At 45.4% G+C, this 14,059-nt stretch overlaps 1 protein-coding gene across 1 annotated transcript in view; it reads right to left on the bottom strand.

Annotated features, from left to right (window-relative positions):
• LOC147748691 (regulator of G protein signaling 5-like) overlaps positions 1–14,059 on the bottom strand; it is an 84,275-nt gene that overhangs the window by 51,375 nt on the left and 18,841 nt on the right. The window contains exon 2 of the mRNA XM_086963574.1: positions 12,155–12,219. Coding sequence (XP_086819700.1) covers positions 12,155–12,219 — 65 coding nt within the window. The remainder of the gene's footprint in view (positions 1–12,154; positions 12,220–14,059) is intronic.

Raw genomic sequence — 14,059 nt, 5'->3', positions numbered from 1 at the left:
GAGCTTGGGTGTGTGGCTTGATAAGTCACTTAAATTCGACCAGCACGCAGTGGCAGTGTCAGGGGTCTGTCACGGCATCCTTAGAACGCTGCAGAAGGTCCTTACCCAACTTTCCATGGGGGCAAGGAAAATTATGGTCCAGGCCTTGGTCCTCTCGCACCTGGACTATGGCAACTCTTTGTACCTAGGAGCACCTAAATTTACCTTAAGGAAGCTTCAGGTGGCACAGAACTGTGTTGCCCGACTTTTGTTGGGTTCATCATTCAGTACGCAGTCAACCATGCCCAGTCTAAAGACCCTACATTGGCTTCCCATAGAGGAGAGGATTACATTCAACGCCCTATTCACTGCCCACAAGACCCTCACGGGTATAGACCCCTGCATCAACTAGTCCCTTATTACGGCGTATTGTCCAAGGAAACTACTCCATTCGGTGAACTTAAATCTAGCCACCATCCCTAAAATTCAAAGGATGCGGAGCGGGGGTTGCTCCTTTCCATGTAACACAGCTAAATTAGGGAATTCTCTTACTCTGAATCTGCTTTCAGAGACATCCCACCTCACCTTTCAGAAGGGTCCTAAAACCTGGCTATTCCAGAATATCAACTGGTAGCCACTTCCCTATGCCTGTGTTCTGCCGTTAGCACTTGGATGCCTCAGGGTAGCCATGCATTTAATAATAATAATAATAATAAAGAGCAAGAGGGGACCTTGAAGAAGCTGTCTGACAGCCTCCTCAAAGTAGGAGCGCCCCACAGACCTCCATGATCATAGTCACAGGAGACTTTAATATGTATCTGCTTGACACATCGCCAAAGAGGGAATTCACTGAGGCACAAGTGCGCCAATGGGACATCCCAATTCAAGCAAACACAGAGTTGGAGAGGAGGGACCAAAAAGGCCTCCACCTGCTCGGCAAATTGGAACATCTGGGTTTAAGGCCCTCAACGGCATCTACCAAGGCGGCATTACGCCAGCTATGTCCTTCCATTCCACCAACGGCAACTCCCTGATTGATTACACGTTTGTATCTCTTTATTACAGCAAGTACACCCATTTAAAATGGGTGAATGAACAGAGTACAATGATTTGCCCTCAGGATCTCGAACTTGTCCTTGATCTGACTCACCGGGTTCAATCTACCTGGCCGACCTAAGGAGGGTAAAATGGACCATAGAATTCCTGGAACAGGGAGCTGTTTACCACTTAAAACAGATCCTGAGTTACAGGAACTTCCCATGAGAAAATTCGGAAGTCTTCATAGCCTCTTTCTCTCAACAGCATGCTGCAAATGAAAACCCTAAACGTTAGGACGAAATAGGCGCACAAACAGGGCAATTAAACTTCTGAAGAAGGAATTCAACAAAGCTCTGAGAGCAGTGCATTGGTCCCCTCATAATGAAACCCTCATAGCCAACATAAGACTTAAGAAAAAGGAGCTAAAAAGGGTGGTTTGGAGCAAAAAGTGGGGAAACGCAGAATCCTTTTGGGCCAAGCTAATCTGTGATACAAAGCACTATAACCCCAATGCTTTCTGGAGAACAGTTAGGGGGATATTCTCAAGAACATGTGATAATTACCGCAAAAAGCGCCTTGAGACTCCGGTGAACTGTGCGCTATACAAGAAACTATGACTATGACTATGACTAAAGTAGCTTAACGCAACTCTTCTTATCGCAGTCTATCACAGAAAAATAATGCTGTGTTAACGTTGTATTCACAGCATGGCGGTACCATGCGATAGGCCCACAATAACGCATCAAATCTCTGCGATAAAGTCAATGCGACGCCGCAAAAATGCGAAACACAAACTAAAAAAAGTTGCAATGAGGCCAATCACGATACAAAAATCAGCAAAAACCAGAGACAGGCCTGCAAGTCACACACGTTAGGCGGGAAAAATCACCATAAAGGTAGAAAAAAAACCAGACAAACAAATGTCAAACAACAGCGAAGCACAATGGATGTTGCCGGAGCAAGTATGGAGGACAACCAGAACCCCACAAGCCCCAAGGATGACCAGCCTGTAACCTCGGGGTCAGGGGTCTTTCCGGGGTCTGATAGGCAGAGATAGCACAAGTCGTGAAAAAACTGCACAGGAGCAGGCACAGCCTTCTCAGCACGCCAGAGGAGGTTCTTAGCGAACACTAACAAGGTACTTAAAGGCCTTTCCAAATTCAGGAACAAGATTTAACCTACAATAGAAGGTTACCTTAATTTTTCTTTCTTGATTCACTATAGAGACTAGGTCCTCAAGAAAGCCAACTTGACACCTTACGGGCAACTTGTGGCTAAAAAATGTCGACCTTTTTATGGACATTACACAGTTCGGAAGCCCCCTAATCAAGCTTCCTATGCACGCCAAATCTTTTTAACCCGGCTTTCTCTCCAGCATCAATTAAAATTTGTCAATACTGGTCATAGAAGCCTTTTTAATTGAACACCCCCTGCCCAATCTTTCTTTGATCACTAATCACTACTGTACTAACCAGTGGTCTACCTCCTAGTGGAGGAAGCATACTATCAAACCCTATGATGATGCTGTCACGGTGCTGATAATAAGGTGAAGAATCAAGATACACCTCCATTCGAGCCTTGGTACGTGAATGAGGGTTTTTTATCGGCACCGGAAACGAATAGAGAATAAACCCTGGTTACTCAGGACAAGTGATCCCTTCCCCCATTGATTTTTTGATGGTGATAAATTTATCTCCACTTTGGCTGCTATAAAGTGCCGTTAACTCGGCGATAAGTTCTTGAGAAGATGCCCCTTAATGCCTTAAAAACACATCACAGTCATGCTCGGAGTCCAACCTTTCCGAGGAAGCCCGGGCCACTTTTCTTTTTGCACATTTCAATAACAATGCTAGCCTAGAGATCCCACCAGTAATTCCAGGAGGGGTTACAGCCGACGAGCACGGTGCATCATGTACACTGCCCAGAAGCATTGGTATTTTGCAAACTATAGACAAAGCCACAGTCCAAAGATAGGTAACAAAAGTCAGAATTACTGGTGCACTTGGCCTGAATGGAATTCCCCAGGCCATTTACACGACCAATTCAGTCTAATGGGCAGGGCACTTGGTCCCATATTCAATCATGTTTTTTCTGGTGTCATGATTCCAACATCCTTGAAAGGATCCACCATTGCACCCATCTTTAAGGGAGGTGACAAATCAAAAGCTGAAAATGTAGACTGATTGCCCAGATTGATAATGGGGCGAAGTATTACACTGGCATCCAACTGGAACAGTTACTCGACTGGGACAACACAAAATCAATCATCCTGATTGACCATACGGGTTTCACTCAGTGGTGGCCGTCATGACTTGCAGGTGACAGGGTGAGGGTGGGCACATGGGGGCGGGAGGTTGAGTGGGGGCTCAGGGGGGAACAGGGTTGCGCAATGGGGAAAAACAAAAAATATTAAATGATGCTCTTATCTTGCCACTGGATCCCGCATCTCTGCTCCTTGCTCCTGCTCTTCTTGTGGCACAAGAAGCCAGTAAGAACAGCCAATGCAGCGTTGTGATTGGTAAGCACCCAGGCTCCCCATACCAATCACAATGCTGCAATGCAGCATTGTGATTGGTTTTGAGCGTCCTGGTTTGACACTCAACCAGGGAATGGGAGCCTTGGCGTGTCCTCCATGCAAGCTGTAATGCAACCTGCATGGAGAAAGATGAAAGTGCAGATGACTGTTTTGGGCAGCCCAAGAGGGCCGACCAAACAGTCACTGCGCACTTAGGGGTGGGCAAACCACTCCTCCCCTGCCCTCCTACATGAGCATAGCAGACACGCCCACCCTCAAAGGAAACATAAAATTTAAAAAACTGAACGTTATTATCACTTTATATTTCCTTTCCTTTACACTGCTCAATAGCAGTGGGCGAGAAGCCGCCACGCGTTTCACTAAAAAAAAGGACCCTGACAAACATCATGGCTTTGACTGTACTGCTCGATTCTTCGAAAACAGCGAAATCACCAGTATACCTCTGCTTCATGTACTACAGCACTGCCTTCGACTGTGTCAAACGGAACAGGCTTTAGAGTGAATGAAAAATCTGGTCTGCTCCACCAGTGCTTTTAAAAGTGATTGAAAAGCTATACTTCAATACCTAGATTAGAATTAAGCTGGGCCATGGGGACAACCTCTCAAGGGCCATTCCTACATTCTGCGGGCTCAAGCAGGGTTGCGTCCTGGCCTCCAATCTCTTCAGTCTATTTTAGGTGGACCTCCCCACAGCCCTGTCTTCGGTCAACACCCATGCCCCAAAGCTTGCTTTCAAATATCCTCTATGCTGATGACCTGATGCTGATCAGCCGGATAAAGGCTGGGAAGAAACGTCTTCTGAACACGACCCAAGAATATTCAAAAACAAGCATTTGCAATGCAACATGTCTCGCATTAGTTAGAGTTAGAGAATTTGCCATTGTTTATATTTAGCTGCATATGTTTGCTGGTTTGTGCACTGTGTGTGTTAGGGAATGGCAGGTTTGTATGTATCTGTGGAGTAAGTATGTGTATTATAGCATTCCCATGCCATGTTTACATTGCAAGTGAGGCTAACAGTAGACATATACACAGAGACAAACATACAGAGAGACACATGCACCGATACACACATAGAGACAAAGACACACAAATGCACACAGAGAGACAGACACGCACATAGAAACATACACACAGAGACGCACAGAGAGTCACGCACACATAGAAACAAAGATGCACACGCAGAGAAGAGACGTACTTACAGAGACAAATGCACATATAGAGACGCACACACAGAGATAGAGACACACACACAGAAAAATACACGCAGATAGAAACACGCACACCGAGGCAGAGATGTGCACCGAGAGACAGAAATACGCACATAGAGATGCACACACAGACACAGATACAGAAACGCGCACACAGGAAAAAACACATGCAGACAGAGATATGCACACAAGACAGAGACATGCACACAGACACAGAAATGCACACACAGAGACAGAGGCGTATACAAAAGAGAGACGCACACACAGAGACAGACACGCACACATAGAGACTGAGACACCCACACACAGACTGAGACACACAGAGATACACAGACACACAGATACAGACACACAGACAGATAGTTTGGTAGCTAAATGGGCTAAGGCATCCGCTACAGGGGCTTGTGCTTAAACTTTCATTTACAGTTGATTTTAACTGTATCCCTACCCCTTACTGACCTTGCTCCCACAGGTGTGGATATGTTGCCCCTCTGTGTTTAAATACAGTACAAGGCAATAAAAGATATTTATCTTGTAGGAGTAATAAAAGGTTGGGGTATGTGGGGCCTGGAATGTCTAGAGATAGTGTGAAATGTGTGACTGTTTGCAAAGGACGCGTAAATGTTTTAGGTAAACATGAAAGGGATATGCAAAAGTGAAATGTATTGCGTGTGAAACATTAAAGATGCTTAGGTGCTTACTGCAACATTGATTAAGAAACTGGTGGGCATAATATAGGAATAGTGATAGGGTGGTCCTATGAATCACTACAAGAGGCGAGAGCAGGCACACAGCTCAGTAGCCCGCTGCTGGCTGGTCTACATAGGGACTAGCAGAGGGACCACATCAGACTGACGTGGTAAGTAGGAACTGGGACCAAGACAAAGCTGGAAGTATACAAACCATGCGACTAAAGAGGGCTCCGTTGCATCCCATGTGCCTTAGGTTATGGCGGGAAGTAAACGTGGAAGCTTCGCTAATGACAGGAAGTGCTAGGCTCTACTGGCATTCCGGGCCCATCAGAAACACAACGAGGCTGAGAGCCCACAAGCCTGTGAGAAGGAGGTCGCGAGAGGAGGAGCAGTGATTGACACTACTGACAGCGCACACGGCTGTTAAGAAGCACCTGGGATTACAGTGACCGCACACATCACACTTGATGGCAACTCCATGGCTAAAATACAAAAGGGTAACTAAAGCATCCTCAGCCTTTTTCTAGACAGCAATATTTTGTGGTTTTCAATTAACTTATTGTAGGATGTTTTTTTTCCATTTTATTTGGGTCACTTCCTGTGAAACAGGACGCAGATCTGCACATAGATCTCGTCCACATGGGCACTCGCAGTCAAGCAGTATGGTTTTAGACCCTTCAATAAGGAAGGTTTGAGCATTGTTGGCATCAAGGACTAACTTTACCCTCCACAGCAGATTAAATGGACCAATGAGAATGAGCTGCCGATAGGCCAGGCTGAACCTGTAGGAGCGAGGAGTACTAAGCTGTACACAGGGGGCAGTCCCCCAAAAACTTTCATAGGGTTTAGAAGATTGATCACCCAGCAGGATCCTCTTGGGATGTATCGCTAACGCACAGATCAGTGCTCGAGGGGTTGGGTGGAGTGCACAGATATGTCCGCCCCATCCAAGCACCAATTAAAGTAACAGCAGTTATTGTGATGTCAGCGCACTGCACATGACAGTAAGAACAAGTTTAAGCTATTGTCATTGTAAAGGACACTGCCTTTTATTTATGCTTTTAAAAAAAAAATAAAAGGCATTGTTATATGCAATTTTAATAGCTCAAACTCGCGTAAATAAGAGACCTATTGCATTGCAAATGCTTGTTTAAAATAAGCATTGGCAAAGCCAGTAGGTCTGGCCTCGGCAAGTAAGTGTAGTGGTTATTTTTCTATTGCAAGCCTAACCCACAAAAATAAAAGCAAAGCATAAAAATGCATGGTTGCCCATATGCATGCAAAAACATTTGTAAATTAAAAGTGAGGTGGAGTTTTACTAGTTTTGTTTTAACTAGAAAGCTTTTCAGTTGCACCGTGAATTTTATTATTAATACTATTGTTTGTAACGAGACATGAATAAATCATGACCTAACCAAGCACTCATTGCAGACAGCTAAAGTATTACAATGTCACGTAAACATTATAACATTTACTGTTAATTAAACGGATGCGAACAGTGTGCACAAGCGTGCGCAGTTATTCATAGTGATGGGAGCCAACGGGTATTGTGGGCTGACACGTTTCCGCATGCTGTGGTGGGCTGAAGCAAAATGTGATGTACAATTTACTAGACCAGTGGATGATAAGAGTTGACCAAAAAAAACTAAATAGTCACGGTGGGCTTTGACTCCGCACAGGGGTGTATTTCTCTTGCCACGTTTTTGGCTCTTAAGTGTACCCTTTGGGGTTTTCAGAAAGCGGTTCCGTTGAAATGCACGAGGTACTATTTTGCATTCGGAAGGTGTACCCAATCATCTGACTGCTTGGCACGTTCTTTATCTCCTATATGCATTCTATACAGAACACAGTCCTTGTAGCTACTCCCCCCTCCCCCCCCCCCAGCGGTGGCAAAGCCAATAGGGCAGGTTTCAGGCTTTAATGTGACAAACAATTGTAAACAGCATTTGGGAACGCCTGCGCTTGTAAAGGTGGGCACATTAAAAACGGATTGCTTTTATCAATGCTAGTTTTCTCTTGGGCCCGATGTTCTTCCCTTTGCCCATTCCCTTGCCCAGGAGACCTCTACATACCGTCTTACAGAGGTGCCGGATGCCCCGGATTTTGAAGGAGCCCTTGGGCTGTGCGTTGTCCAGTTTGAGGTAGATGCTGGTCCCGGCCCTCTTGGTGAGGGGCACGCTGTCTCTCAGCTGGCTGTCCACGTGCAGGCTCCTGGCACGGCATGACCTGGGTGTGGAAAGGGGTCAAACAAAGAAAGGGCTCACGAACAGAGCCGCCTGAGCATACAGTGCCGGGACACCTCACTGTGCCTCGTGCGCCCAACGAAAGCAAACTTTGGTGGGCTCTAAAACTATGCTCCACCCTTCCCCTTCCGAAACTCTATTCAGTGTTTGTTTTTAGTGTCAAAGTGCATTGAATCACACCGAGCGTCAATTAGCATCTGGGAACCTTCTGTGTACTCCATGCTTCAAATCAGTACCGCATTTCTGAGAAGTCTGTTCGAAGAACATGGCAAAATCACAACGCGCTCTATTAAGTAACCGGGAATGTAATCCATTTGTTTAAAGAGCTGTGTTTGGTACCAGGGAGGTTCGTAGTAGAACTCCAGCTGTCCTGTTCGGAAGGCACCTGTCCCTACATGTTGCCCTAGGGGTAACGTGTGTGTGTGTGTGAGGGGGGGTGTCTTGAGTAGCCATAGGGTAGCAACATGGGTGAAGAGCGTCTCTTACCTCGGGCACGTTCTAAGCTCGCCCGGCTGGCTTCGCTCGCTGCTGCTGCAGAGCCCGACGGCAGGTATGTGACTACTGACTGGTGTTGCCAATGGAGCTCCTCGGTGTCTGTGGCTAACATCATTTGGTTACTGTCATTGCAGATCCCGGCACCACAGCAGTGGTTTGCTCCGCAGTGGCTGGTGTTGCTGCTTTCCCAGTTGAACTTTGCCGAATCGTCTGTCCAAGTGAGAGCGTCCCTCGATGTCCTGTATCTAAGACTACCTTTTGGCCTTTCCCACTCCTTGCTGTGAACGTCGACTCTCATTGACCTTTATAGCCCACGACCCACCTCAGAGCGGGCAATCGCCGATCAGAATGGGACATTCCTCCAGCACCTCCGTCCTCTGATGTAACCCCCCTTGAAGCGAGCTGCTAGGTGATTTCAGCAGAAGCGAGCGGCAGATCAACGACAATACCAACAAGACGTCAGCGCTTCACCGTGAAATGGATCAAAAAAAAACCCAGATGTTTGTAAAACATAAACCTCTAATCGCAAATTGGAAATCATATTTGTAAAATGCTTGAAATTAGGAATGATAATATATGCATGGAGAAAGAAAACACCAAATTGCTCTCACATCACAATTCACAACAAGGGTAAAATGTGATACATCAGTCAGCAGTGTTTGTTACGCATCTACCGAGTCCAGGCGGAAACTCGCGAGTCTCCGCTTCTCACAAAGGGCGCTGCAGCACAGTCCGTGACGGCTTCTTTGAAATGTGGCACTGGAAGCGATCGCTATAGAAAAAAAAAACGGCCGCGAGTGGTGCGCACGCGCGCGCCACTGCCAGCATATGTTTTCAATTATTGCGCCTGTGTCGGCACGATAATTGAAGACATATGGGCTTTGGTGCGGGTAACAGACACCAATAGGCCATAGGCGAAGCTACGCGACCGCCTACAGCCTATTGCGAGTTCTGTTAAAAAGCAGCATGCACGCAAAGCCCAATCAAAATGGACCTAGGAAATAACACGCACGAGCTGTGTGGAATTTCCAGGTCCATTTTTTAAAACCCTACAAAAGGGCTTTTCGCTTCGCGAGCCCTAAAAATGGCCTGGCAATCAATATAAAGAAAACCAAATCATGAATTGTTCCAGTAAAACAAGCAGTAAAATCAGCTGGTTTCTTCACTCTACCAATGTTGATGAAGTGACAACAAAGACAAATACCGCGGACTCGCACTCAATAGATATAGGAATCTTCAAACCCAAAGAGAAGAAATAAAAAAGACAGGGCTTGCATTGGCAGCTGGCCTTAGGGCGGTATTCAGGAACCTGAATGATCTGTTATATAGCCCCATCTTAGAAATAGCAAGGGCTAAGGTGATGCCAACCCTGGCATATGGATGTAAAGTATTCAGGGTAATGTCACAAAAACTCTGGACAATACGATTATAAGAGTCTACAGGGAACTCTTACAACTCCCAAAATACACCTCACCTGCCCAAATCAGATTGAAATTCAGCCGGGTCAGCAGGCAGCAGAAAATCATGCTGCTTTAACCACCATGCCATATGCTACGGGTTTAAATCCGCTGACAAGAACACCATCAACCACAAGTTTGCCTGCAATTAAATGAAAAATGAACTCAGTGGCAGGAGAATACCTAAAAGGATCTATCAGCTTGCTAGGTCTACTTCATTTGTGGTCCATATCGCCTAGTCCTGAAACGATTCGAAGTTCTGTGAACAAATTCTCAAAACCAATTTCATCCCTGGAGGACAATGCATCCCTCATGAAACGCGCCCAAGCATGGATTCAGGTAAACAGTTACACCCAGGGCTTTAAGTGGGCCGGGTCTGACCGGGTCTGAGTACCAGCAGTTATTTTAAGGGGACCTCGAAACGGGTCTCTTTCGGGCTCTGTTTTGTGCACTGGCACAGGCGGTCCGTTTTTTCCAGACTGCAGTGACAGCAGGCACATCGATGTCGGCGTGGTCACACTGCTCGCTTCTCACTAATGGAAAAGTTACAGCATGACGTCATGCCATGTGAGCATTGTAGGGGAAGGGAACTCTTTTAAAGAGAGTCATTTTCTCTCTGGACTTCCCTTCTCTTTTTGAAACTAAGGAACAGCAACATTGTTGTGGTGTCACCAGGGCTTTAAGTGGAAGCTTTTTCAATATTATATACAAGCCATAGTTGCTGCTTATTTATCTTATGCAACTAACCATTGACAAAGCCAACAGTCCTGACTTGTTGTAGCTATGATGTTACTTGGTGTATCATATATCTGGATTTAATGACAGAAACAGCAAAATACTAGTCGGGCGGCACACCATGATAAGCACAGATTTTTAGCTTACATATTTTAAGCCACGTCCTTAATTACATTGGCCACGCCCCTTTGAGAAACCCTCCAGTTTTTTTCATCCCACTTAAAGCCCTGGTTACACCTCCCTTAAACCACAGCAATATATACCTGGGGGAGACCTTCAGCAGTAGGATTAAGGCTAACTTTTTAAAACAGCGCCTAGGCATCCCCCCCTCTAACACGCATGCAACGCCATGGTTAAGAGCAGAAGGAGAGGCCCTGTGCAGGCAGTGCGGCTTACCAAAGGAGGATGCAATTCACATCAGTTACCTTTGCAGGGCCACCTTAAGCTTGCGCTGCCGCTGGCTCCCACCCTTTTGGAACCAGGCAAGGAAGCGTACCTGTAGACAAGCCATAATAACTTGCCTAAATGCCAGTGACCCCCCCAGATATCTTCAGAACAGTAAAGAACCTTCAGGGAGCTGACCAGGCACAAAAGAAAGCCCCCCACTTGCCAGGACAGCTTTGCCAGCCTCGACCAACTGCTCCCCATGTCAACAAGGGTGCAGTTCATTTTTAGTCACAACAACTATGTCCCATGGGTTAAGGCAACTCCAGTCTACTTTGATGCCCCAACCTGCCTGCCCAAAGCACTTTTTCTATCAATGGGCTACCGCTACACAAACCATTTGGACGTTTGCACTGATGAATATTTATAGCAAGCCAACTGCCTCTATTGCTATTTTAAATAACCTTTGCTGAAGTTCTCTCTCTGCTAAGCGGACTTGCCGGCAGCTTTAGGTAAGATAACGACAATCTAGTGTATGTGACTGTCATGCAGCCCCTTGCACATTTGCACAAAGAAAGACTCCAATAGCCTAGACGACAGACCTGTAAACTGAACCCACGTCGAATGCCCGGTAAGCAGCTCTGTGCACATGGCATAGAGATTGTCCCCCAACATCCTAGCAGACAGACCTAGGCACTGAATACCTCCTCTTCCCTACCTGGCATGGACTTGTTATCACTTTTATTGTATTTACATTTATTTATTTATTGATTGATCCCTCTTATATTGTGATGGTTTCAAATAATTGATCAATAAAGTTTAGTTTGACGTTGACATCTGTAAAAACTGAAGGTACAGTTCCCAGTTCCCGGTCAGCAAGAGAATCACCTTCCGTCTCCTCACCCACGCACACAAAGCCCTGCACAACCAAGGCCCGAATTACCTCAACATCCGCCTCAACTTCTACGCTCCCACACGCCAGCTCCGATCGACCAACCACGCACTCGCCGCCGTCCCCCGCATCCGAAGAGCCACAACGGGAGGAAGATCCTTCTCCTACCTGGCTGCCAAGATGTGGAACTTCCTCCCGACCCACCTCCGCCTGACCCAAGACCACCTCTCCTTCAGGAAGCAGCTCAAGACCTGGCTGTTCGAGCAGTAGCGGACCCCCCCTCCCAAAGCGCCTTGAGACCCTCCGGGTGAGTAGTGCGCTATGCAAATGCATGATTGATTGATTGATAGTGCACTGGTGAAGTCTATAAGCATCCAAAGGTGGTATTTTGCCTCACACAGGTCTACCAGGTACAGTGGTGTCTTTGATCTGTCTAAGTGGTTTTGTGTGTGTTTTTTACATGACGTATTGTTGCAGTGATTTGCCACTCACATGTTTCTGTTTTTCTTTTCACTCAGCTGATTACTGGTTCTTGATACGTCCTTGGAGTTGATACACTGCATAACAAATGAAAAGCAAGAGAAGAGGTTTAGGATAAATATTGAATCAAGATTCATTTTCTCAGCAAAGGTTACTCCTATAAATTCAGTTTTTGTAGAAAATGTTGGGGGATGTACCTAGGGGTAGATACCCAGGATCACACTTTATCTGTGCTTACATCTGCAGATTTTGGCAATAGACAGGGAGTTATTATTTTGTGGGAGTACACCACCGCCCCAATGGTCCCCTTTTTCCCTCCCCTATAACCAGTCATATTTATGCCTGTACCCATAAACTTAGTACACCACAGATTCACAGATGTTCTGTGGCATTAAGTTTAATTTATTGTTATGAATGTCAACAGATCCCGAGTCAGGGACTCAATGTCATTAGCATAAGCTGTTGCCTTGTTTGCAAGCCTTTAGTTGCACACAATGGTGTGGGTTCGACCCTCTGTTGTTAGACAATACTTCTTGCTTTACAATCACACATCTCTTGGCACACACCCTTCTCTGCACAGTACACACCCTGTATGTGTACATTACCTGTGCATACACATTCCTCTGCCCATTCCGCTGAAACAGTTGTATGTTACATTTTCAAACTCTTTAAGTTCAGATTACAGTTATTTCAGATCATTCATTTCAGAGCACCATTGTATATACAGAGTAGGTTTCTAAGCATTTATGTAGTCCATATTTATTTTAACTTTACATTTTATCATGCTAATTCTTTACCTATTAACATGTAGTTAATAATAAGCTGTACAACCGTTCTATATATGTATTACCTAGATTGACACTGGTTAGTTATAGGTAGGGCTACGTAATTACGTTTTCCACAGGAAATGGCTTTTTTGGTTTGCAAATAACTTTGGGCAATTAAATGAATCTTCACGAAGCTCTCCAGACAGTGTGCTTTTTACCTCAGCTCTTTCCTGGAAAGTTTTGGGGTGATCCGTAAAGTGTAGGCCTAGAAAAAGTGGTTTGGGTTCCCAAAAATGCAATTGCCCCATAAAATTTCCATAGCGATTTTTGGAAAGCAATACAGCCAAAACAGCTAAACTGAAGGACACAAAATTTGTCAGAAAGCCAGATATTGGTCGAGAAAACGTGCTTTTTGTGATTTGGTCTACATTTGTTCAGTAGTTTTTGAGAAATTAGCGATTACAAACTTCGTTTATCTGGATCGTTTGCTGAAATAAAAATAAGTAAGCCTTCTGATTGGCTGAGGGTGCTTTTTCAAAGCGAACACTCTCACTGGCTGGCCATAGCATGAAAAGAAATGTTGCAGCAGCCATTACAGGTCTAAGGGACTAGGGGCCAGATGTAGGAACCATAATACCGGTCAGTGACGGCCGAAATTACCGAATTTCGGCCGTTACCGACCGGTATTAGGCATTTTGGATGTATGTGGCTACATTTCAGATTCAGTAATTTACCGAATTGGTATTTAAGAATTCGGTAAATTACCGAATTCTTAAATACCGATTCGGTAAATTACCGAATCTGAAATGTAGGAAGCACTCAAGTGAGTGCTTTTCACCCCTAAGGATTCGTTATTTACCACCAACCACAAGGTGGTGGTAAATTACAAAAACCCTAAAAAAAGCAATTTTTTGCATTTAATAACAGTAGACATACATGCCCTTAGGGCATGTATGTGTGCCACATGTGCACCCATGCACAATTCAGGGATGCAACAGGGTGTCAAAGTGACACCCTGCCACCCTTGAATGTTTCCCCCCTTTTACCAAATCGGTAAATACCAATTTGTTAATTCCTATTCATTCCTATCGGCCTACAGGCCCATAGGAATGAATGGGAATTACCGAATTGAATACCGAATCCTACCGAT

Source organism: Lissotriton vulgaris, chromosome 1_1 (genome assembly GCF_964263255.1).
Source record: "Lissotriton vulgaris chromosome 1_1, aLisVul1.2, whole genome shotgun sequence".
Classification (NCBI taxonomy): domain Eukaryota; kingdom Metazoa; phylum Chordata; class Amphibia; order Caudata; family Salamandridae; genus Lissotriton; species Lissotriton vulgaris.
This window is presented reverse-complemented; position numbering and strand designations above follow the sequence as displayed.